Source organism: Amblyomma americanum, chromosome 1 (assembly GCF_052857255.1).
Source record: "Amblyomma americanum isolate KBUSLIRL-KWMA chromosome 1, ASM5285725v1, whole genome shotgun sequence".
Taxonomy (NCBI): Eukaryota; Metazoa; Arthropoda; class Arachnida; order Ixodida; family Ixodidae; genus Amblyomma; species Amblyomma americanum.
The window spans coordinates 43,644,140-43,671,580 of record NC_135497.1 but is presented as its reverse complement, the minus strand read 5'-3'; the positions used below and the strand labels follow the sequence as shown (position 1 = coordinate 43,671,580).

At 46.3% G+C, this 27,441-nt stretch overlaps 1 protein-coding gene across 1 annotated transcript in view; it reads right to left on the bottom strand.

Annotated features, from left to right (window-relative positions):
* The window catches only part of LOC144128867 (attractin-like protein 1), an 82,159-nt gene that overhangs the window by 42,190 nt on the left and 12,528 nt on the right, over window positions 1–27,441 (bottom strand). The window contains exons 6-9 of the mRNA XM_077662677.1: window positions 17,471–17,592; window positions 13,796–13,955; window positions 10,876–11,079; window positions 3,042–3,242 (exon numbers count right to left, since the gene is read on the bottom strand). Coding sequence (XP_077518803.1) covers window positions 3,042–3,242; window positions 10,876–11,079; window positions 13,796–13,955; window positions 17,471–17,592 — 687 coding nt within the window. The remainder of the gene's footprint in view (window positions 1–3,041; window positions 3,243–10,875; window positions 11,080–13,795; window positions 13,956–17,470; window positions 17,593–27,441) is intronic.

The window sequence follows — 27,441 nt, the reverse complement described above, 5'->3', positions numbered from 1 at the left end:
ATGATACTGAAGTGGTCCTATGCTGTGCAAGTTCAAACGTACTGGACGCCGCTCGCCTCTTCAGTTTTGAAAGCAAAGAATGGGCCTTACGATAAGTTCGGGCTTTAGTAACAGAAGATTTTGGCTGTTGCCTTCCAGGAAAGAAAGCAGAAGGTGATAACGGTATACTTTAGAACAATAAAATAAGGTAATCTCACTCCAAGACTGCTTTCCAAATGCAGTGTACCGCACATTCTGCTAACTTTCGTTACTTCGAACTTCAGATAATTCGAACTGTGCCGGTGTCCACATGGAATTCGAATTAACAAGATTTTACTGTAAAAGACTTGCTTGCAGCACCGTTTTCTTGCCATGCCTGCTGTCCAGAGTAGCGAAGAGGTGCCCGCTTTAATCTTGAGGGATGTCAGCTTGTTTCGATCCGTAGACCTCCTGCTTGGCGAAAATGCCAAAAAGTGTCGCAAGAGCAGCGAGCCGCACAACGGTGCATGGTTTGCACCACTTTTGGTCCCAGCAGCACTAATGCAACTTCCCATCAACAGTAGCAGGTGGTCCCTTTACAAGAGTATCACCCTGTGAAAGCCAAGCACCTGTTCAGACGACTTTACCTGGTTCCAATCAAGATGCGAGCACAGCATCTCCCACAAACGAGGTGGATGCTCTAACACCAGACCAGGGGTTCTCAAACTGGGTTCCGTGGAACCCTGGGGTTCATTGGACTGCTTTTTGGGGTTCCCCCAAGTACTTAAATCCATGCATGCCTCAACCCCACTTTTCTTTACCCACTTTATTTTGGGACTAATCACACTGTAATTGTTCCCTACAGACTATTTTACTCTACAGCCAGTCATTATTAATGACATTTGGGCATTTATTGAGGTGCCCTGTGTCTATGTGCTCCTTTCTGCATGCATCCCGGGCACGATGCGATGGAAGCCAAGACACAGGGGGCTCCTTGGCATCCTTTGAAAACTGTTGGGGCTCCCTGGGGCTCAAAAAATAGTGAACCCCTGCACTAAATGCGGTGTCATGGACATATGCACATGTACAGAAACAGAGAGAAAAGTTTTGCAAGTATTACACCTTCCCAGTGGTCACCAGTTGATTGCTGCTCAGTCTTCTCCATATTCTTTCACTTCAAAAAAATCAGTACCGATATTTCACAATGGCCCCTCTTTTTCATATTTTGTTCAAAGTTCAAGTCATCCAGAAATGAAATTAGGAATGTTAGCATTGAAACATGAGCACAGCCCACCCAACCAAGGGCTGTAACAAAACTTTCATTACACTTGTCAAGTGGAATCTGCAGAGTGTGCACGCTTAGTCTGCTACAGAATGTGGGGGTGATGTTTAGGGCTGGAATCTGTATCTATCTTAGTAATGGGATGCAATTTATTGAAATTAACAATGAGAAATCAGCGACAACTAAAGTTACATCGGGAGTACCCCAAGGAAGTGTCCTGGCACCGGTACTGTTCCTAATATTTATAAATGACCTACCATCTTGTGTTTCACAGAACATAAAACTTTTCGCAGATGACTGCGTCCTTTACATGGAAATTAACTCTCTTAATGACCATATAGTTTCAAATAACGCGTTAACAGCAGTTTCCCAGTGGTGTAAGGACTGACAGATGGACATCAATTTAAATAAATCTGTCCTTTTATCTATAACTAGGAAAAAACACACATCAGCTTTTCAGTACACGCTTAATAATATTCATCTTGCATCTGTCCTTGAGCATAAGTACCTTGGTGTGACACTAACCTCTGATTTCAGATGGGATTCGCACGTTAACATCATCACATCTAATGCCCTAAAACAAGTCTTCTTTATTAATAGACGCCTTAAACCAGCACCCTCTGAAACAAAATTACTAGCATATAAAACTATTGTCAGACCAATCCTAGAGTATGCCAACAACGTTTGGTGCAGAAAGGGGTGCAGAGAAAGGCACTAAGATGTGTGTACAATAAACACTCCCTTACAGACTCACCAACGCAATTACTAAAACATTCAGAACTCCTAACCCCAGAAAACAGAGCAAAATTTGCAAGACTTAAAATCATGTATCAGCTAATACACAACCAACTAAAAGTGTCCGCTACAAAATACATAACGACCACAAAAACTAGATCGACCCGCCACAACCTCACTCACAAATTAAACGAGTTTCCATTCCGTACTGACATATTCAAGTACTCATTTTTTCCTCGCGCAACACTACAATAGAACAATCTAAACATAGATATTACTAACAGCTCATCATCAGATGCGATTAGTGCTCTGGTTAGAGATCACCTGTATGTTTCCCAGTAGTTATTCTCATTTTCCACACTTTCCTATTCTGACATTTATTTTTACATTTTTTTGTGCCTAGACTGAAATTACAGCTCTAACTACAGCCGATTTTCCTAGTCACAATGTTTGCAGCCTATTATTTGTACCTTAACTTGAATTGTAACCAATCTTATAACATTTTGTACCATATGTTATTGTTCAAGTTGTTTTACTTACAAATATGTGCACTACACCTGGTTGTATTATTCACCGCCCTTCCTGTTACAGTCCCGATGGGACTTACAGTATCAATAAATAAATAATAAATAAACAAAACAATTTCCCAGTAAGCACATGCTATGCATGAACAACGGTTTACACTTTATTAGCGAAAAAAGCTGGGCAAGTTGGTACAGGTTCATGGTAGACACCAGCAAAGAGGACAACACGAACTTGAAGGGAAAAAAGACTCGCTTGTCCAGTCTTTCTTCGCTTCAAGCCCATGTTATCCACTGCACTGTTGACTACCATCAATTAGCACTTCACTTTTCCCTAAATGCTATAATGCGCCTAGATGGCAATGGCTAATGGTGCCACTGCACTCTCGAGCATTCTAATTGCATTCCCAAGACAAGTGTGCCAAAACTTTATGCTCATAGCAAAGAACTTGCAATGATACTAATGGAGACCTAGGGATGTTTTGCAATCTAGCAACAGTCATGGCACAGCAGACGGATCAGGGCAAACATCACGTGCTACTTACTGGGGCAGTCAGTGAAGTACCAATTGGGGGCTGGGCAGAGGCTGCCATTAACCCGGTATGTTGAGCCAGCAGGAGACAGTGGTCCTGATGCTGAGCCCTCCAGACACTGGCCTTTACCTGTATTGCTGCCATCGTCACACCAGCCACACCGCTCATGCTCCTGACAAGCACTGCATGTCTGGAAGTCCTCACAAGACAGGGCTGCAAAGAGGAGAAAACAGCGGACCATTTGCTATGTGGCGGAGAATGAGCGCAGGGGTGTGCAGGTTCACAGCAGCACACAGCCCATGAGCAGCACTGCGGTAAAGACAGGATCCTGACTGCTTCAACAAACAGCTAGGCTCTCTGCACACATCAAGCACGTGTTCTTGCACTTTGTGCCTATCAAAGTGCAATCACACACGCTTATTTACGACTAAACTTTGGTCTCATAGTGTTCACAAACAACAGAAGTTGAATTACACTGCAGCTCGTGCAGAATTTAAAACTTAAGTGAGCTCACCAGTGCCAGCGTCCATAAATACATGGAAAAACTAGCACTAGCATAAACTAGCACTGCAGTCGTCGGCACAGCCGCTGTCTACAATGAGGCAGACGTTGCAATCTTAGCCACCAGGCTGTCATTGCAAGGTTACGGCAACTTGGCAAAAAGTTCGTAGGTCATCCTCGCTCTTCGGGTGCACCTGTAGGTCACCGGAACTGAAAGCACGTTCTGCAAGCATCACAGACACTTGCTTTTTCCACTGGGTCTCTTCTCTGCTTTAGCCCAGACGGCAGCCTTGTCCTTCAGAACGGTGCTCAGCGTGCTTCTCAGAACCTTGTATGCTGCGGCAACTTCGGATTTCTTCTCGCGTTGTTCAACTTGCTTGATAATTTACAGCTTCATGGAAAAGGGGAGGTTCTGCCGTTTCATGGCTGCCATCATGTGCTCAAGACACCAAAAACCATGTGAAATTGCCGATGGCAGCACGACGCACCATACGTGCGAACTGCGTGACAATGTGGGCAAAAATGGTGCAGCGCGCTAAAAATTCATATTCTGGTTGGCTGAGTACGTGCCCGCTGCCTACACTATGGAAGATCTACATCATAATTTATCTGCAAGCGCTACATGGCACCATAGCAACAATAGCACCTGCAGGTACATGTGAGAAAGCTAACCTCTAGAGATGTGCTGAAAGAAAGCCAGCTTTTCGAGTCAACCGGAGTTGTTCGCAGCTTGATAGGACCTGCGGGGAAGCTAACTCCTGAGATGTGTACAGGGAAAGCCAGCTTCTTAAGTCGTGTTGCCCAAAGTTCTGTCTATCGGATGTGACAGTTAATTTTTGCATGATATAGCCATACATTTTCCTATACATTCACATTTTAGCTTTATGATGCTCAGAAATTATACAATATATAGATTAATTTGATTTAACTGATTTTGATACAATCAAGTCCAACTGCAGTTGAAGAAATAGAACAGAGAAAAACGGCAATTTTTTAAGCGTTTCCCCGATATATAAGTCATTGCGGTTCATGAAACTATTTTTTTTAGAGCACTTCCTTTTGGATTTCAGCAATTAAACTTTGGAGACACCACAGAAAATGAGGCATATGAGCGGATACATTCACTTTCATGAAACAGATTTTTTTTTGGCATTTTTTGGATATGAAAGCCACATCTCCCTTAATCTCAATTGATACTGTAAGCGTTAGTGCACTGACAAAAAGTGTGAAAAACAATAGTCAATGAGCATATGGCAACTATCAAGCAGAAAAAAACTGAGAATAAGCAGTTACAGGGACATCCCCCCTCGCACTCTCTGGTCCTCGCATATTCTGATCTAGCCTATTTGGCAATTAAAATTTAGCAGTGAGACAGAGTAAAGCTGCAATGACCTGCAAGACATTGGTCACATTCTCCTTGCCAGCACTGCCAAGGAAGTTATTTTCATATACTAGAGGCCTAGACGAGTTTATTATAAATGATATAGATGCACTGAAAGCAGGCCAGCAGCTTTTTCGTGCCATTATTCTTTAACCTAAGGTTCAAAGGAAGCCCTTATGGCAAGCACGCTTTTTGATAATTTTTATTACCATACTTACTCACGTAATTTATGCACTTTTTTTCCTAAAATTAAGGATTAAAAAAAAGGAGGTGTGCAAATTATGTGCAGATTGCATGAATACGTCCTGAAAAAGCTACACAGGTCATAACGTGCTAAGTATAAGGCATATTCACACATAAATAACAGCGCGACAGACGGGGCAATAAGGATGAGACAAACACGAGCGCTGAGCCAACTGGCCCGGCTAATTCCACTCTTGGATACGGCATATTGCTGCGTATCAGTAGACCCCACAACTTGCACCTCTTGCTGGGCAAAAAAAAAAAGTTGACTTCAAATATAAGCTGGCTCACCCCACGCGCCTGCCACAGACCCACGTTATGTTGTTCCCCTTGTGATGACATGACGGTGCATGCGCAGCTCAAAGCTATGAACGCGGAATGATAACAATTACAAAGCCAGCAGTCAGAAGCAAATGGAGATACAAGGCGATAAAACGCTGTGCTCACAACAGTGCCCGGCTGTGTAGTGGCAAACAGAATAACCAACGGTTCAGTACGTTTTGGATTCTGGCACGACACATACTCTGGAGGTTACCAGAAGATTGCTCTTGCAGCCGTTCGTACAGAAAAGCGACCACCGGCATGAGCGAGCTGGGTAAACGGTGTGCAATCAACTTTTCTTTACCGCAACTAATTTACAAACAAATTACCGACTTTTTTGCTCGCTCACCTTTCGCAGCCACATGCGGCCGCTCAGATCTTCCCGAGCCTGTCCTGTGCGCATCTGCGTGCATGCTGCGTGCATGCATCCAGGTAACAAATTAGGGGTGCACAAATTACGTGAGTAAATACGGTATGTTTAACTAAAAAGACATGCTTATTTCAGTGCCCTATTGGCGCAAACACACAGACTATGTATCAAACATGCTATTCTGTTTCTTTAGTCTGGAAAGGAATTGGCAACTGACGCAGTATAAATGCACAAAAAGAATTTGGATGCTAATATAAAATTTAGAGCAAAAAAAAGTATGTGACAGTGCTCATATTCAAACCAACAGATGGCACAAACTTGTTGCATGTATGTCAACCAAGTGACTAAGACATGAGCACAATGCACTGCGCAAGGAAATGTGCCATATTCACTTTATTATAATGCTCCACTTATTTTGATATGCATTCAGTATTAGTGCCAAGAAAAGCAGGGTGATATTCTGGTGATTTGGCAGCGAACCACAAGGCGCCCGGCAGCAGGTGCCTGGAGATGATGATGTCGTTCAAAAGGACCAAATGGCATTATATTGAGGGCAAAAAGGTCCAAACGTACATTACAAACTTTTCTGGCCGAAAATAACCCAGCCAAAAACACGGATACGGCTCAGACCATTTATAACGTAACCGCTTATAAAGCGGGATTGCATTGTATGCGGCTTTTTGTGACAACTGCTTCCCTTCACATAGAGTTCAATGTATTGGAGTACCGCTTAATACTTGGCAGCATGTAACCGAAGACCGCACATAGTAGTGCGATTTCTGGAAAGACTGGCGACCCGCGGGCCCGTGGGTACCGGCGAGCACAAGGAGCATGCTTCCCAGATTGTGCAAGAAGGGCGCAATAGGCGGGCAGGGGGAGCGTTGTCAGCGTGGTTCAACGCCAGGCAGAAGGCAGGAGAGGATGGAAAAAAAAATAGAAGTCGCAAAGCAGGCATTTTTTCCTCTCACTCTCCAATGCGCCTCTGCTGGGCACACTGATTGGACAAAACTTGAAAGCAGGTGATGGCATGGCCAGACGGGCATGTTGGAGCGGCGGCCACGGCGGCGGCGAGCGCACGGCATGACGCTAAGAGCGCTGCTCGTACCGCGTGCACGTGAGGTAGCGTTTTGTCATGCCTGAGCCCATGAGCGAAATATGTGTCGTCGCGTGCAGGGAAAAGTTGACAACGTGAGCAATCTACAGTTTTGATGGCATCTGCTCCTCTGAAAGGCAGGAAACTACAAGCTCTCGAAACCAAGCAGAGCATTATGAGAGACGTTGAGAGCAGTTTGAAAAAGGCTATAGTGGCAAAAAAGCATGGTGTCGCCGAGGTTACTGTGTCCGCCATTTAGAAGAACAGCGAAAGTTGCGACAACAGCTGCAGAAAGAATCTGTGTCGCTTGCAAGGAAGCGGATTCGTGTGTCAAAGCACGAAGATGTCGCCGCTTTGTTTGAGCTGTTTCGTGAGGTCCGGGCCCAGAGTGTTCCTGTGAGTTGCTCGATATTGCAAGCCAAGGCCAGGTGCCTCGCAAACATTTTGGGGCATGACCCACTGAACTGTTGTATTCAGTGTTTCAAGGACCAGCACGAGATAAGCTAGTCGTCGTCAACGCCGACCCCAGTGGCGTTTCGTGTGAAGTAGTCGCCACAGATGAAGACATCGTGGCAGCGGTGTGCGGTCACGATGGGTCTCTATCCGAGGATGAGCCCGACGAAGCGAGTGAAAGTGCAGCAGAAGTTTTTTGCAAAGACATGCTCAACTGTTGCAACAAACTGCGCCTCTACTACGCTCAGAGAAACCTCAGCGAGCAAGCGCTGAAGTGCTTCACTGTTTTTGAAGATGCCGTCATTAGCAATGCAGTTCATCGCAGTGCCAGACTAAAATAACAGCATTCTTTCATTCATTACGACTCTTCGACAAAAAGATCAAATAAACTTCTTCGTTGTCTGTGATTGCAGTGTTGTGCGTCTGATGCACTGTCAGGTGCACTCTGAAAGGTAGGCTGGCCATTCTGAAAACGCGAATGCATGAAAAAACTACGTTTTGGTTACAGTGCAGTACCGCTTATAACGCGGATTTTCCCGACTCCCGCGGTATGCGTTATAAGCGATCTATGCTATATACTGAACCTCCAGAACAATGCAGTGTCCGTGCCAAAGACAGGCAACAGGCTTCACCACACAACACAAAAGGCTGGTGGTGGAGCATGCCCATCGCCAACACAAGAGGCTGGTGGTGGAGCGTGCCCATCGCAGGTTTCAAACTGTCTGCCTTATCAAGAGGCTCTCAAATAAGCACAGTGGCATGAAAGAACTCGATCTGTTGAGACTGACCCAAGATATTGTCCTCAGCCGCACGGTATACGTTGCCCTGTACATCAAATAGTATGCGCGGACAGGCCAAAGTTGGACCGCCTCATCAGAGGTGCAGTCAAATGCACACTCCGGCTACCTCCAAACACATCCACAACCCGGCTTTTGGCCTTGGGTGTGCACAACACCATCGATGAACTAGTGGAAGGCCACCTATCTCCCACGAAGTGGGCAGAGCACTCCTAAAAAATTTTGGCCTCCTGCTAGGTCCATCTCCAAATCCCAAATCTGCAGTTCCCAGGAAGATGTAGAGCAAATTAGTCATCCCCCCCCCCCTATAGCCAAAATTATGCATCTGGAGTATCACCAAGAAAGAATGACGGCAAGATGTCAACCTACATCAGTGCCATCACTAAGATCCCCAAGTTGCCTACACGATGTTATAGAACACGATCAAAAGGCAGCCATAACTGCAGTCGTCACAGACGAATACGGGGCAGTTAAGAACGGCTGCTCCATAATAGGCACCATCCCAGAAGAAGCAGCCATTGCCCTAGCTATTGCCATGGCCGACGTCTGCACACTTATCAGCAATAGTAAGACTGGCATCTGCAACTTAGCCTGTGGCCGAGTCTCCCCAAGTGCACATCTCATTCTTGAAAGCGCCCCAGCACGACAATCGAAAATCACCTTAATCTGACCTCCCAGGCAATCTAGCTGACCACATCTCTACCCTGCCCATGAACTGGCCTACAGGGCGAGGGAAGTTACTCGGCGAGAGATGGTGTCTGGATCCAGGGGTAGCTTCCAAACTTACCAAGAAATTATAACAGCATACCGACTGGCGGACCCTCCATCCACCTACACACAAGTCGCTGACCAAAACTAAAGCGAACGCGTGGAAACAGCTGCATCCAAATACCTACCCACACCTGCTTATACTCTCCAGAATACACCCAAACAGATACACATCGAATGCAAATTCCGCTCACAGCCAGCCACACTACCACAATCCCTTTGGGAATGTCCAACACCTATCCTTCACACATCCAACAATCACCCCAACCGAACAGTGGGAGGCACTGTTGTGCAGCTCGGAAGCCGACGCTCACCTGGGCTGCGGAGGCCGCAATGACGCCAGGACATGCGGCCATCTGATCTCTCCAGCCCCTCCCTAAAATCCCTCAGAAATAAAGTTATTACATGATGTACTAAATGAAGTGTGCGGAAAACTTGGACAAGGACCGAGAAGAAACACATGCGATGACTGACAAGCGCTGCTACCAACTGTTTAATGGGGTGCGACACACGGAATATGAAGCAAAACATACGGGCATGCGCAAAGACAGTGGAGGCACACACGTCAAACAACCGCGTTTCAATTATGGAAAAAACGAATTCAGATAAGCACATACAACGGTATAAATCGGCAAAGAAGCATCACTTGCGCAGCGATCAGATAATCTTTTAATACGGAAGGCCTCCAGCACAAGCCAAGCTTTTACATTGGCGCTCCTGCCTAGAACCTTACGTGTTCTCAAATCTAGCCCTACATGTACTGACACAGGAAGAAACATGTCGCACAAGATCCAAGGTTCTGTAGCTATTTTCTAAATTTTTCGCACGCTCCCGTAGCTGGTCATTAATGGAGCGGCCAGTTTGGCCTGCATAAGAAGACCCACAAGACAGGGGTAAGCTGTACACAACTCCTGTAGCGCAATTTATATATCATGCAAAGCCAACTTGCCCGACGACATGCTCTTCTGAACTGTATAAAGTTGTTACCTGCCTAACATCAATGAACGAAACGCAAACAATGGAACTGAAGTGTCAACACAACGGCACCAACGTATTAGCTCCTGGAAAGGAAATACAAGTGAGGTTGATTAACCCTCCTAAAAGACGGTCTTTGCACCCTTGAACTGAAATTACCTTCTTTTAGCATTGAGGATCTCTCGGCCAACAGCTTCTCATTTTGCTGTTTGTTGTTCAATTGTCTTGTTAGCGTTTCATTTGTTGCTGACAGTACATGACAGATGGCACCAGTGGTACGTTCTGTTCTACAAACTGAAGCCTGCCTGCAACATTTGTGCATAAAAGGGTGCATACAAATTGTGGTCTGTCTCAGCTAAACTTTTCATCTTTGTCTGCTAGTCAAGGAGGTTCTTGGTATGTGCGTGTGATGCACGAGGACTTCGTTATATCGGAAAAAAAAAATACACAGTTTTCAATAGGGCAGAGACTGGGAAATGAAAAAAAAACTTGTTAAATTCAGGTTCGTTATATTGAGGTTCGGCTACATTGAAACACACCTTTCTCACTTTGTGTGTCTGTTCACAGCATATTGTGATGTATTGATGTCACAGTAATTAGACCCCGCACAACCACAGCCCTTAGGCTAAATAGCTAGCTCAGAGGACAAGTGATCATGGGTATCAAGGGCCCTACCATCAATGGATGACGAGTGAATATTTTTTAATTCCATCACAATGCAGCCATACACGTGCACACATGGACATACTAATTCTCAGCTTCAGATGCTAACTCATGTGCGCATGCAACATAAAAGAAAGGTGAGCATTAGAATCTAGTAAACATGGCAGCTTACAATACAGGTCACATTTCACAAGCATGACATTGCACCGAACAGTGCTAGCCACGTGTTCAGCAGCTAGCCGCAGGACGGCATTCTCGTAACAGCATGGACTGCAGCCTACCTGAACACTTCGTAGTGATCCACTCAGTGCACTGGGCCAGGGGAAAGGTGGCAGCATATGCATTGGTTTCGAGGCATCGCTGCTGGCTGATGCACCACATGCAGCTGCCCAATATACAGGCTTTGCACGTTGTCCGTGAGCTGCAAGAGTTGTCGCACTTCACACGGTAGTTGTCAGACAGCACTGCCTTTTCTGTCTTGTTGCCTGGGCAGAACAAACACTTGTGCTCAGCTGGCCAGGAGTTGATAGAAGAAACAGGGAAAGCATTAACCAGGTGTACTTTACATGGCTTGTGCTGGCACACAACACATTTGGGTACTATTCTATACTAAATCGATGCATGTAAGTTGAAAACTTGTACTTGCTGAGCTCCGTGTTGAGCTTTAGTGAAACGTTTCCTGAAGCGCGATAGTGGAAGGCATTACAATTAAGAGCACAGCTAGACATGAAAGACAGCACTCCCAGCTGTAACAACTGTTGAAAAAGCATGCTTGTTCTTGTCTCCTGATTTTTATGAGGAGGCAAGGACAGCTGTCTCTTTCTGACTGAGTATATTGCTGACCCATTTTCTTCTCCTCTTTAGCATTTGTTTACTGCATAAGATTTTAAGGAGTCCAACATCCCAAAGCAACACAGGATACGAGGGACACTGTAGAAGAGGGCTCTGGAAAATTTCTACCCCCTGGAATTCTTTAACGTGCACCCACATCTGATAGTACACATTTCTCTAACATTTCACCTCCATCGAAATGCAACCCCCATGGCTGCGATCGAACCCACGTCTTTTGGGTCAGCAGCCGAGCACCATAACCACTGAGCCACTGCAGCGGCTATTTACTGCTGAATAAAATCAAAATGCATCAGAAGCAAATTAAACTTTTGATCAGCAGTATGCTTAATTAACACCAAGCTTGCCAACAAATCCTGTGACCACAGAACTGCATGACTTGCGGCTACTAGTATCTCCAGCAAAAACATTATTGGATGCAGAAATTAGATGCCAATAGGAAAACTCAAAATTGGTCACCAAGCAGTCATTCATCTCTTCACTGTGAGTGCACTGTCAAGATGTGGCTCAGCGCTCTGACAAAAGCGCTACCGTCTCCGACCCCTCTCCAAGCTCTAGTTTCGATGTTGCGAAGAACACAGTCCTGCTTACAAGCCATGAAGAAAGCAGGCTTAAGATGTCAGAGTTTGTCTGCTATGTACTCAGTCACGTGCCGTAATGCATGTGGCCGAGTGACAGTGCATACTACAAGTACGTCAGCTTGGGGGTGAGCTGCCTTTTAAAAGTGTCTTGTCGGACTACTTATGCGGAAAGTCTATTCTTTGAAGCTCAATTTTTTTTGTTTCTTAAGATATCTTGGTGAAATTTTCAGGGTGGGCTCACAGCACAAACACCTGAAGAACTACAAAGTTTCATGGAGCTATGCACGCTGGTTCTCAAGTTACAGGAGTACATCAAAATGGTTCACATGGGTCCCTTTATCCCAGCCCTGGTGAATTGGCTAAACGTGTTAGCACGGTGAAATTCATTGTGGCAATTCCTGGATAGGCACCTCAGGGCATGACAGGGCCTTTTTTTTTCTACATTTCCTTGCTGACAAATTTTAGCACAGCACTGAATTCAGTGTCACTGATTAGACTTGCCTTATCCAAATTTTAATTGTTTATCACAAATTCCAGACACAATATCTTGAATAAAAGGGCTTGTCATGCCTTCAAAAATGTATTCAAGTATGGAATAAAAAAAACCTGATGGAAATTCGATTAGCGGTTCCCGAGGTGCAGCTGGGATAAGCAGCCACACCAGGTAAAAAATTCATTCTGAGAAAATGGCCCTCGAAAGTTGTAATTACGTTCAAAGGTCTAAAATGACCCCGCAGAATAGCTGATGACGTCTTTCCACACTTTTTTCCTCTGCCGCCAGTAAAGTCTTCACCCAGTTTCATTTCTTGGCCTTGCCCATGCAAAGGGTATCTTTTTCGGCAGCTTCCTGGATGGCTAGTAGGTGTGGCCAGGTGTGTGAGCCTCATCGACACAGATTTCTTTGGTAACCCTGCAGCAGCCAGCATTGTACCTTAGAACTGCTTTATGCAGTGCAGTCTCCACAGTGATCGGAGATGCATGCTGCTCCTTGGGCACCAGGGAACACTGGACAAGGTGAAGACTGACACATTTTGACACATGCATCTAGTATTACAAATGCTGCACAGGCAGCTCAGCAATTATTAAACACATTATTAACGGTGATTTACAGACCACTGGGAACAACCCTTACACTCTGTCAAATATGGAACACACCAGTGTTATTTAGCATGTTCTGCAAAAATGGCTGAACCTACCGACTGGGAAGTAACTTATGACCACTAATATTCCGTGCTTGCAGGGGGTGCACCTGTTCACAAGGGGTTCCTTGTACTTCAAGAATACAGCTAGCCTAAACCTAATTTGAAGCTTCATGCACTCAAGCCGCATTCATTACCTTTACATAAGTGACGCCATATGAGAAGCTGCACAACATAAAATATAAGGCAGCAAGGAGACTTTTTCTGGTGATAGGCATGAGACACAATAAATTCACAAAACAGCAAAAAGACTCATTTCACTCTGAAACGCTTCAAATGAAAGTGACAGTAGCAAAAAACATTCCAAGTATTATACAACAGCCATGTTAGATGCACATACTCAGCTTGTAATTAAATACGGGAATTTCAATAAAATAAAACAAATGAAACATGAAATGTAGGTTTTGCATAATTTGAATTACGATAAAAATTCCTCTTAACTGCATAAAATGGTACAGGAAGTATCCTGAAGCTGAATTTATCATTCTTTTTACAAAGTCGGACAGTGAAACCAAGTTACTTCATGAAAATGCAAAAATAAAATGCATTGCAGCACATGGTAACATGTTTACCTGAGTCACGAACAAATGTGTAGCAGCGATGGTCATTCTGCCAGCCACAATGAAACTCAGTGTGGCAAGCATGGCAGTTATGCAGCTTGTCACAGTTGCTGCTTTCTGATTGCTGGCATTGTTCAACGTCCGTTTGGTTCTCTCTTGCATCAGCCAAGCCCTGTAAAAATTTTTTTCTTGTTACTGAAAGGCACTGCACGATTTCAATTTGACACATATACCAAGTCCTTCTAGCACATGTTTGAACACAGTGTCAAACAAAATCATACTCAGAACGCTGGATAAAGCTACCTAACCAAACTGAATGCCATGTCAATGTCTATGCAAACTAAGGACAATGAATTCAATAAAACAATTAAATGATGGGCAGGTCTGCGTGTCACATCAGTGTTCTAGAACATAACAGCACACAAAATAGGGCAGAGATAGGAACTCAGCAAACTGCTGGTACTACAAACTACTACGTACTACTAACAACTGCATTTTTATTGCGCATGCATCAACACATACAATGCATATACAAGGTACAACAAGAAAGAAAACGAAGTGACGCTGACTTATTCTGTCTATCCTGTGTGCTCTTCTGTGTTAACAAACCAAATGTGGTAAAAGCATTCTTAACTTACTGAGGCTTTCAATAGTTCACATTAAAGGGATAGCCTACTGACTTTTACATACTATATATTTTTTATGGCAACTGAAAGCTTCTGCCCAAGTAAGCAAATATCAGACTGTGGCACTGAGAAACACGGCACAACAATTTAGAACTTAATTGCTTCATATGGTAGCCTTGTCTTCCCGATGGTACACAGTGTCTTCAAACACTAACATCAGGGGCACAATATATATAGTTAGCATAGTAACTCTATACAACAATATGAACACGATGACAGCTGCACCACTCACACAGTGTGTAGTGGCAGTAATGAGCGATATTAACAGAGATGCATAGGTTTTTATTTAGGGGTGTGCGAATAATCAATAATTTCGAATATTCATTCAAACAGTAATGTATTCAATAATCAAATCAATTTGAAAGTTTAGTATACGAAATCTCTAAGTACTTCATCACGAGCGAAAAACGTTTCTGTAACACTTGCTTTGTGTGGTTTTTGGTTCAGCGTACCTCCTGCGGAATGGCACAGCGGCACGCGCGACGCCAAAGCCCACACTCCATAGATACCTGCCAGGAGTACGTGCCATGTGCCTGAGTGCCCACGTGTAGGCCGAAGCCGGTCTGCGCATGCGCATGGCAGCAGGCGTGAGCGTAGCGCCCAGATCTACACCTGTCAGAAGTCCACGCCCGCATTACCCACACACGACAGATCTGGCATGGCGGCATGCATCCTTTGGAGGACGCATGGCTCCCTTGGCTTCCGTGGGACGAGTCTGAGCAGACTGCAGCTGCTTCAGCTGCACCTCTTCGCGTGAAATTCGCTAACCAAACTCTACGGCAAGAGCACGAAGCAAAGCCAGCACGAAACATGAAGATGGGGGCCCTTTTCCAATGTCTAATGCAGGGTTGTGCCGTGTGAGCGGTGAGTATGCACAGTAAGTGTCCATGGAGTCACCATTGAAGAGCAACAGCTGCACAACGATGCAATCACATCTGAAATAGGCCGCTTAAATAATCTCACAGCCAAAAACTATGTTGGCATCGGATGTAGGTCGACTCCCCCAATTACCAATGGCCACGTTCACAGATAGTCAACACAGCTTCAATGAGTTTGACAAAGCTTCGATTCACTCCGTTTCTTTTTACGTAATGGCCTTGTGTGTTACAAAAATAGATATTTAATTCTGAAAATACTTAGTGTTATTCAACCCTTTAAATGCGCCATAAGTATTCAAAATTGGTTTAAACAGCGCAAAAGACGCGGACGTAGAAAGAACACACAAGACACACACAGTGCTGTGTGTGTCTTGTGTGTCCTTTCTACGTCCGCGTCTTTTGCGCTGTTTAAACCAAGTATGAACCACCAACTAGCCCTTGTAGTATTCGAAATATTTGCTTCGAAATTATTCGAAGAGAATTACTATTCGCACATCACTAGTTGTATTAAAACTTGAGATGAAAGCATTAAGGTGGTTTTAAATAATACTAGTATAAATAAAATAGTGCCGATGATAATTATCCGATACCAGCAACCACTTATGCCAATGGCAGCCCAGTAGCAGCCTGCCTTTCTGAAAATGGCAGAGATGACGAGAAAGCATGGTTATACCATGCAAGCAATGTCACTAGCTGAAGAAGGAAAAAATGCTTTTAAGTTTTTTCCAGCAAAAATAATGAAAGAAATGCTATGTATCACACTCCGTCCTACCTATAAAGTGTATTACCGCATTTTCCAGTGTATAAGTCGCAGCCTTTTTCTGAATTTATCGTTGATGCTTCTTATACAACGGTGAGGCATATAGTACAGCCAAAAATGACGCCCAACTGTGTTTCATCTTCTGCTGTACCCAGCAACCACGTTTGAAAATAAAATCGATGTGTAAACGGGGAAAGAAAAGTTGTAGTATTTTAAAATGTAATCTTATGGGTAGAAAGGTACACAATCTTGGCATGGACGGACTGAATGTGGCGACCACCACATCCAGTCCAGCCATGTTCCAGAAAGTTCCAATTTCGGCATCAATTCAGTATGGCTTCGGGTGCGTCACAAATGTTGCAAGGTACCTTGTACATTGCATGTTGTTCTTGCCCTACATGATGCCAATTCAAGGAGCTATGATGCAAAATTAAAATTACACGCTGTTGAATGTGCGCTGTAGAATTGGAAACAGGCAGCAGGGAGGCAGTTCGGCATAAGCGAGAAAATGAACCGCGACTGGCACAAAGCTGCAAGAGTGCTCTGGCAGATGAAACTAACAAAAAAAAACTTGCAGGATGGTTAGGAGTAAGTAACACGAACGTTTGAGCATTAGCTATGATGGGGGAGCAAAGAGCTTGAGAAACACAGCGACACTACTGACCTTGGCGTGCTGCCAAGTTCACCGGGCGAGTCATTGCAGCCACGGCTCTTGCCAAAACAAACACGCTGTTCCACTACTCAAACCACCGCATCTTGGCGAGGTGTGAAGACCTGTGCCATGCACCTTGTCTGTGCTGTGAACGGCACCCACAATGCCATCAAACTGAAGAACAAGCTAAAACTGTGGGAAGAGTACACACTATCCAGATCTCGAGGATCGTCTGTGTATGCGATAGCTGTTGCAAGCGTATATTTTCACCTCTCTCTAAAACGAAGGTATCCCCAGTGTATTTTCATAGCACTTACCGAATGAACAGGTGCATCTGAACTGGTGTGACTTGTTTGCGATTCTCTTGCCCAAAAAACTGCCGGCTTTTCAAGGCAGTGCGACTTATACACTAGAAAATATGGTAATATCGACCCCAGGCGACATTGTGAAAGTACTTGGAGAGCCACAAAGTTTTAACACAAGCAACCATTGGCTTTGACCTGACTTTCTTTGCCAATTAAAAAATAAATTCCAGCCTAAACTTGAATTCTGCCCTTGCTAATGTCATCATAGGTAAAAATCTACAAGAATATTTGAACATTTTAATACTCGTCTCCAGCAGCAGATTGTCCCTTTAACAATCAGCTTGCCTACATATGAGTGCATTACAATAAGGCTTAATGTATAGAGAAGGGCAAGGTGTTCACCAACCTTGGATCCTTTGGGGCAGCGCTTGTGAGCACAGACAGTGCCACACCACACACAGCCATAGTTATTCTGTAAGCAGCTTGGGAAAGAAGTCTGCTTTTCACAAAGCACAGTAAGGTTGGCAGCTGGAAGAAAAGAAGTTTTTCAGGAATTTCTAGGAAACAGCAAGAAGAGCACAAAAAACTACTAAACCCAGAAAGATAATGCAACATTCTTTGGTGCAGCTACTGTATGATGCAGCATGAATTGGACACTGTCATTCACAAGCGCGAGTGATATTTGTCAGTAATACAATATAGGAGATCCCTGTAGTACACCTAAAGAGATTACGGAAGTCCCAAACCAAGCCACCTCAAAAAAGGTCGCAGACATAGGTCATTGCCTCCCGTTGCATCTGCAGGCCTCGTTAGAGCTATTGGTACTACAGCAGGCCCTTATCCAAGACCTCAGTCAAGACGAATTCTCGAATAAGATTAATGATGCGAGCCCAATTGGTTGGTTTCCCATATGACTTGATGTAAAAAAAATCCCCAAAAAACGAACTGTTTCACTCATGCAGCGACTGCAAACCATGGTGACCCCATGCAACAGTACACATGGGGCATCCGTGTAGCTGCATCAAGAAAAGAAAAACCATACAAACGCTTCCACACAACAGAGCCTACCTTTACGAGATGGCTTCCGCACACCTTCCTGCTGAAGTGCGAGGAAGCTGCTTTGCAGCAGCACGCTTTCTTCGGGATAAGCTTTTTTCGTTGGTGCAGAAAAGGCAGGGCACCTTTATGCCTGCCTGCGCTTACCGCATAGTTCTGACATGGCCAGCTCTGCCCACTGTGCATGCGTCATGCGCAGCATGTTGCCTCCAACAAACGAAAAGGCATGCAGGCACAGAGTGCACCCACTCTTTGCCTTGGGGCTTATAACCGTGGCACTGAATTTAAACTGAACATGCATTAGGACAGCACAGAAAAAGCCAGATATTGGCGCCGCGTGCGCATTGCCTATGGCGGACTGAAAGGCCTGCGGTGCACCCGCTCATAGTGTTGACAGCTACAGAGCGGACAGCGCGAGAGAGGCACACAGCTACCAAACTGGGCACCTCTAATGTGTTTGGAGGCACAAGAAAAACAGAAATAAATCAGAGAAAAAAGAGACCCCAAATATGAGTTTCTGCAGAAGACAAAGAGAACTGGACCAGTGCCGTTTTAAAAAAAAGGATAATATGAGCCCATTCCATGCCCTCACTCTTCAGCTTACTTCATGCATACTGCAATAAATGCTCCATTTGAATAAAATGGCCTCTCAGCAAGATCCTAACTGTACTGTTTTTATGTATTATATTTGGACACATGCCACACGCTCGTATATCTTGTCTTGGGACACATCTGAGAAGATGAACTTCTGATAAGACGAACACATTTTAGTTAGTGCAAAAGCACTACTCCGGATGCACAAACATCAAGCAAGAATCTTGTCTTGTCTTGTCCCTTGCTCTGAACTAACCCGAGCTTACCCGAGTTACTCAGGTAAGCTCTGGTTGGTTTGGAGGAGCGTCGCGCAAGCTGCAGCCAATGGGAGGCAAGTGGCAGGTGGTAGTTAAATTAATGACTGGTCGAGAGAGGTTGCTCATTAACACGGGCCGCACTATCCCTACCGGTGGCTGCAATAGGAACAACCACCTGCCACTGCAGCAGTGTATCGCTTAACTCTTTCGTTACCACGGGCAAAATGAAAGTTTTTGGTAGGTTTCAGACATGATTTTTTTCCTGCAAAATATTTGAGGTATAAAAAAATGCACTATGTATGATTGTGATAGCAATAGAATGTGCTTTCTGAAGACATTTATTTCAACATAAATGCTTTATGTGAATGTTGCGAAAAAAATCGGCAAACACACAAAACAATATCTCGTGCCTTAGACCACTTTACCACAAAACAACCATGGAGTAACATGCCGCCGATTAAATTAATGATTGGTGGCGGGAGGTTGCTCGGGAAGAGCAACCTGGGTCGTGCAAGTGCCACCAGTGGCAGCACCTGCCATAGCAGGGCAGTGGTGCATCGCTTAACCGCTGCACTAGGTACTCTGCCAGGAGGGGTATGAGGACTCCCAGGGATCTATGAATGTAAAGTTGACAATGACTCAACATATATGAGCATTAACCCATTAACACTATCATGTCATACCCTAAAGGCAGAGCTGAGGTGTCGGTCCAATTTTTTTTTTTTACGTGGACTACTTCTGTACCTTTCACAACATTGCACCTGATGTATGAAACGGAATATATCTGACCCAAAGTCAGCACTAGGGTGTCTCTAAATGTGGCTCCTTCAGACAATATCAGCCATTGATCGTTAAATTGGATAAGAAAACTCAAGCATAAAGGATTTACGGTGTGTTTCCAATGCCCCCCCCCCCCTTGCTCTACTTCATGTTGAAGTCACTGGCAGCATGGCAATGCGTTGTCTTCTACAACAAGCTTGGCCATGCACATTTCTAGCAGACAAGAATTTTGCAAAGCAGCTTATGGCACACCACTTCTCTTTGCTTCAATCACCTCTGCGAGACATGGGGTCTGTCACAAAATAAAGCCAATCCTTTGTATTTTCTGTGCACTGACCCTGCCTACGTGCTGGCATAGCTGTACAAAATCCATTGAGCTGCACCACCTATGTGCTTCAGCTGTGCCATTATGGGTGACATACAACATTTTCCTCTTGTCTGCCAAGGCTATTCGAATGACCGCAAGACATTTCTGTGCAGCCAAAAAAGGTGGAATGTGCCACTGGACAGCACAGCTTGTGTTGCATTCCCAGAAGGTCCACGGACCACAGAAAGTCCCCAGGCACATGGTAGTAAGGCTACTTTCGAAATTCGAGGTCACTGTCCTTCTATTGCAGTGGTTGGAGTATACATTGTTTGGAATATGGAGCACAGGCAGAGCAATCACCAACATTCAATGTAAGGCTAATTACACCTGCCCGTTAATACTACCACCACAGACCTAATGCCAAAATAACATACATCTTGTCACCAAAAGGCATACTAAAGAGCGCTGCTTGAAACTGCAGAAATCAGGGTTGCTATGACATCAGAAACAAGCAAGCTGTATAGCTTACAAACTAACTGCCCAAATGACACAGAAACACCGACTTTTCGTCCATACTTTACGAAAAAGTGACAGCAACAGCTGATCACCTTCACCGTCAAATGAATGCAGACACTCAGATCCGCACTGATTGGCTAGCTTAAGTGCACACCCCTCATCACTGGTCCACACTGTTGTAGGCAGTAGCCACATGCAGTGGCTAGGCCATCTGCGTGGCTTGGCTTGGCTGCACAGCGGCGCGCCCACGTGAGGCTCGCTGCGGCTGGCGCGCGTCTTGTGCATGTGGCTACTGCCTACAACACACACGCCACACCATGCTGTGAAATAACCACACGCGTGCCATTTCCCCATGACTGCCCAAAAGAAGATGGCCACGTGATGACATCACAGTTTCAGGTTACCCACACCGACGAGGGCACCATGAATGCCAGAACTGCCCTAATACAGCTATCACTCTGGAAATTTTATACCATTCATACTCCACTTCACGGAAGAAAGTTTAGCAGAGTATGCACAGCCTTCAGACAACTCAAGCAGTACTAATTTGTCAAATACAGTCTATGATATCGTTAGCCAGTTTTGCCAGGTAAGGTCACTGCAGTGAATTTATTACTTCCAAAGAATGCAGTGATTTCAAGTATGGCTGAAATTTGGCTGAAATGCTCCATTCCACTGATGAATACAATGATGATAACAGCTTCCAGCTGAATTTTTCGTGGTCCTTAAATCTGATGAAATCAGGATGAGATAAACAAGTATTAAAGCAAGACTGATCTGAGGTGACCCTGAACAACACAAACCTAATTGCTGCCTGAAGCCCTCAGTTCCCTTAAGAAAAATAAAAAAGGAAAAAATACAATAGCTAGCATTGACGTCACTGCAGAGCTCACAGCTCCCAACCTTCTTTCTATATTCAGGAGCCCTGTCACATGAAGTACATTCCTAGGAGCAAGTACTACTGTACTGGTGCCCACTGCACAGAAAATAACACATTTACCTGACAGTGATAAAAAAAATTATGGTCGATTTGCATAGTTCGGCCAAATGCGAATTAGGTGCGTCAGCAGTTCGGTTTTCACTTCACTTCTGGTGTTCAGATCCAGTGTTGACGGATGGCTACTGTTCGGATAGCGACAATGGGTTAATGGCCATTTCGATAATGTGTTAATGTTCACGCAATAATGGGTTAATGTCCATATATGCGAAACTTGTCATTCTCTACATTTATAGATTCCTTGGAACCTTCTTACCACTTCTGGCCCAGTGGTGCAGCAGTTAAGCAATGCGCCAATGCCCTTCTATGGCAGGTGCTGCCATCTGTGGGACTTCGGTTGTGACCCAGGTTGCTTTTCTTGAGCAGCCTCTCACGATATTTTGAGCTGCAGCCTAACAGGTGTGTCAGCAGTTCGGTTTTCACTTCACTTCTGGTGTTCAGATCCAGTGTTGACGGATGGCTACTGTTCGGATAGCGACAATGGGTTAATGTCCATTTCGATAATGTGTTAATGTTCACGCAATAATGAGGTAATGTCCATATATGCGAAACTTGTCATTCTCTACATTTATAGATTCCTTGGAACCTTCTTACCACTTCTGGCGCAGTGGTGCAGCAGTTAAGCAATGCGCTACTGCCCTTCTATGGCAGGTGCTGCCATCTGTGGAACTTCGGTTGTGACCCAGGTTGCTTTTCTTGAGCAGCCTCTCACGATTAATTGAGCTGCAGCCTAACAGAGTGGGCAGAGTTCCTAGGTGTGTGTGTGTGTCTGTGTGTGTACGTGCGTGTGTGTGTGTGTGTGTGTGCGTGTGTGCATGTGTGTGCGCGTGCATGCGTGCGCGCACGCATGATAACACTCGATAGTACCAATAAAAGACGGCGTCGTCATGCAACCTGGTAAGTGGCGGTTAAAGGGTCATAACATGGTCTACCAACAAACCTTGCTTTTACGTTGCAGCGACTAGCCACTACGGTATTATGCGTTGTGATGAACCCCATAATGCGCAGGTCCACACGGGACGGAGAGGCAAAGAGACACCGTATGGCTCAGTTTAAACAAACAGGTATATTCAATAATTACACATGATTACGGTTATACATCAGAGGCTGGGGCGTCCGAGCTTACGTGCCGACGACTTCATGGGGGCGATGGAGTGGCTCCGGAGTTGGGCTCGAGCGGTTGCTGGCAGAAGCTGCACGCCGTCGGGCTTCGGCGCTGAAGGCCCTCTTGGCGAACGATGTCGTCCTGAGCGTTCTTCTTCCGTTTCTTCGAGGATGGTTCACAAACCCTTCCTCTAGTGTCGTTCGGCTTGGAAGATGAACAGGAGGCGAGCTTGTAGATGATGACAGCAGAGCATAATTTTACAACAGAACAAACTTTGCACTACTTTACTCATCGACCGGGCAGGTTAGTACCTAAGTAGCATCACATTACATGCTAAGCATGGAGCCCCAGCTCAGACTCGACTGCATCCGTTTACATGTGCTTTTAAGCACTTGATTAACAAAGGACTAAGGGCGGTCATTTCCAGTGGCCCGCCCAAAGCATCAACTCTCCAATCCAAAATAACATGCGAGATGGGGACCACCCCTTTGGGTTGGGCTTAGCCTCGAACCCAGAGTCTGTTAACAATACAAACAAAATAAACAACAAAAACGCCACCACTCTCTCTCAAGTGAGAGTATACACAGGCTCTCTCTTCGGAGCTAATTCACTAGCGCCTGTCTTTCCACATTCTTGGCGAGTACTGCCTGTCCGCCATGACAGGTGTCCGTCGCGGCCCTTCTGGGAAGCTGTGGGTGCCTTCCCGGCGATAGCCCACGACAAAGGGGGGGGAGGGAAAGAATGTCGTCTTCGCGGTATCGCATAGCGTCGGCTGTGGTACGGCGCGCTCTGGCCCGCTGACAGCTCCCTTGTCCTGGAATGTAACCGGAAATTGGGGAGGATAAAGCCTGTTTCCCCGGGGCGGCGGCGGGTCCGGTTTTTCTGGTCGTCACTCAAAGAGCATGGCTGGGTAATTGATGATGCCGCTGTCACGGGTCTCCGTCTACGCCGCGCCGTCGAACGTGGATCCTCGTAGCACACACGGAATGTCACACTCGCTCACCCTCCAGAAGAATGTTCTCCGAACATTTGAGTCCACGCAGCTCCCCTTGTCTTTCTGAATCGTCTCGCACAGTGCGTCCGACAAAACACTTTTCGCTGCACTCAACACCACTGCACAACACCATATGCCTCCGCTGTCAATACTGGCGTCTCCAGGGGCAGCACTGATCTTCTTTTACAGATAAACATGAAACTCAGCACCCAAGCCTCTCCTTTCTAGTCCAAACTGGACGAAATAAATTTACCACAGTTACAAAGGAGCTCCCACTTCTAGCACGATCACGGCACAGACAAAAATATAGATAACGAAAGGAAGTAGGGCAGGTTCTGCATGCGCTCCGCATGCTCTCCTGTGAAGGTGTTACTTAATGACAGAAAGGTTTAACTACCAACTCCAATAACTTAACACATAAGCACATAGCAATGTTATGAGCTGTGGCATTACACAATTCTAACCAGTTCAAAACTCCGCTCTGTTTATGCCATTAGTCCGACTTAGCTTTCCGATTTCGCAGCGGATATCGGCCTTCATGAGTCATACTAAGTAAGTCTGTGCCCCTTTGTCTGCTTTGGGACTCGCGAGGGCTCGTGGCAGGAGCCTCTCCTGGCGTTATCTGCGCGGCAACCTCGCGCGCTTCTTCTTCTAGCAATGCATGAAGTAAATCCGGTGGCATTCTGGCCGTCACCTCTGGCGCCTGCCGAACAGATGCAGGAGAGGGCGTTTCTTGCGAACTATCTGCGCGCTCCGCACCACTTCTGTCCCCATCAAAATCCGCGCTTTCCCTTTCCTCATTTCGTGAATACTGAACCGGTGCCGACTTGAGGCGATTTGCGTGTATCCTTATCAAACGCCGGTTCACGTCTCGGACTCTGAAGTTTACCGGAGAAAGCTTCTCGACAACCTCGCACGGTCCTCTCCACTTCGTCTGGAACTTACGAGCTAGCCCAATCTGCCTTTGGCAGTTTTCAATGTACACGCTGTCCCCCACATCAAACGGCGCGTCTCTAGCACTGCGATCGTGCACATCCTTCCTGCGCTTCGCCGCTTTCTTTAAGGACTCCTTTGCGATGTCCCTCGCCACTTGCAAGCGCGATTCTAGCTCAACCTTATAGTCGTCCAGTGAAGCGTATGGGACACGACGGGGGCCCTCTGGCACTTCACTAGGCTGGTCCGGGTCTCGGCCGTAGAGAAGAAAGAATGGCGATTCGCCCGTGCTCTCGTGTGCTGCGGAATTGTAGGCAAACATTGCATACGGGAGCCACAAGTCCCAGTCCCGCTGGTCGCGCGAAACAAAATGCGACAGGAACCCGGCCACGGTTTGGTTCAGTCGCTCCACCGCGCCGTTGCAAGCCGGATGGTACGGTGTTGTCTGCTTCTTAGCGATCTTAAGCAGCTCGCAAACTCTCCTCATTAGCTGCGACACGAAGTTCGTTCCCCGATCTGTCAAGAGTTGCCTCGGGGGTCCATGTCGGAGCACGATCTGTTCGACAAATGCTCTTGCAACCGTGTCTGCCTTCTGATCTGGGAGTGCTACCGCTTCCGCGTATTTTGAAAGGTGGTCGACAAATACTAAAATGTACTTGTTTCCGGAAGTGGTCGTGGGCAATGGGCCCATTATGTCCATACCTGTCCGCTCGAAGGGAGCCGAAACCTCAGGGAACGGCTGAATTGGAGCTGGTCTTCGTCCCTTGGGTGTTTTTCTTTCGAGACAGGAATGACACTTCGCACAGTAGTCTCTAACATCCTGTCGCATGCCACTCCAAAAGTACAAACGCTCCACACGCCTGCGTGTCTTCGCTACGCCAAAATGACCGGCGCATGGCGCATCGTGAAACGCGCGAAGAACCCTTTCTGTCCACGACCGAGGTATGACGACTCTCTCCCAAGCGGTTTTCTCTGGTCTCCCTTTCCTGGTTGGCCTCGTGCGCCGACACAGGGTGCCGTCTTTGTCAATGAAATAACCTAGCTGTTCGGGGTTAGACGGTGCGCCCTCTAAGCTTTCGATTATTCGCTTCAGGTCAGGATCTTTGCACTGCTCTGTGCGTAATTCGGCGGGGTCGACTACGGGGACAAACTCATCTATAGCTGCCACGGCAGCTGTGCGGCTGAGTGCATCAGCATTCAGATGTGTCTTTCCTGACTTGTGCTCAACTTCAAAGCAGTATTCCTGCAGGTGTAGATTCCATCTAGCGAGTCGCGAGCTAGGGTCCCTGACACTCATCACCCATTTCAGAGGATGGCAGTCTGTGGCTAGCTTGAATTTGCGGCCGTAAAGGTAGCATCTGAAGTGCATTACTGCCCAGACAACGGCGAGGCACTCCCTTTCCGTAGCTCCGTACTTTTGCTCTGTGGGGCTCAGCTGTCGGCTAGCAAAAGCAACGGGATGTTCTTTGCCCTCGATAACCTGAGATAGCACGGCACCAACTGCGAACTTTGACGCATCTGTGGCCATAACGAAGGGCAAATTAAAATCCGGGTGGCGCAACAGCGGTGCACTCATTAGCTTCCTTTTCAGGGCCCCAAAAGCATTCTCCGCGTTTTCGTCCCAGCGAAAGGCGACATTTTTGGCTGTTAAGGCGGTGAGCGGCTTAGCGAGCTTGGCGAACTCCTCTATGTGCCTTCGGTAGTAACCGATCAGGCCGAGAAACTGCCGGACATGGCGGACGCTAGTCGGGGATGGAAAATCCGAGACACACCTTAGTTTCTCAGGGTCCGGTCGCACGCCGTCAGCTGAAACAACGTGCCCGAGGTATTTCACCTCGTTTTTGAGGAATTGGCACTTAGAGGGCTTCAGCTTGAGACCCGCTGCTCTTAGTCGTACCAAAACCTGCTCAATATCGCGCAAATGGTTATCAAAACTGTCACTGTATATGATAATGTCATCCATATACACGAAGCACAGCCTCCCCAGAAGACCTGCCAGGATAACATCAGCGGTTCTCTGCCAGACAGCAGGGCTGTTGGCCAGACCCATCGGCATTCTTTTCCATTCATAGTGCCCTGAGGGCGTGTTGAATGCCGTTTTCTCGGCATCTGCCGGATCCATTGCTATCTGCCAGAATCCCGCCGCCATGTCCACTACCGTGAAGTACCTGGCAGAGCCCAGCTGAGAAAGCGTCTCCTGTATATTGGGGATGGGGTATGGATCGATGCGAGTTACGGCATTTAGTTTGCGGTAGTCCACTACCAATCGATACGAGCCATCTGGCTTTTCCACCAATAGTGCTGGTGCTCCCCAGGGTGACTTTGAGTGTTCGACAATGCCGCGATCAATCAGGTCCTGCACCTGCCGCTCCATCTCCTCACGTTGGGAGTAAGGAATCCTGTACGCACGTTGGTAAACGGGCGATGAAGTGCCGGTTTCTATCCTGTGCTTTATAACGCCACAGCAGTTCAAATCCAGGTTGGACGCGGCGAATACTTCCGAGTAGTCGTTCAGCAAACCAGCCAGAGCCTCCCTCTCCCTGGATTTTACGTGAGAAAGATCGAACGACACCTTTGGAGCAGCCGAAGGACTAGCATGCTCTACAGTTGCGAGTACCGTATCGGTGGGCTCACGTTGCTCTATCGCAGAGGTGAAGAAAGCCAATGTTTTGTTCTTGGGAAGGCTCAGTGGCTGCTGGCTACAGTTAACCACTCGTAGGGGCACTCTGTGGGCGTCATTAACTGTCACGAGGCACGCGGCTGCCTTCAGGCCATTGCTGAGAGAGTCGACCGGCTCAAGCACTCCCACGGCGCCGCTCTCTACATCTGAAGGCACAA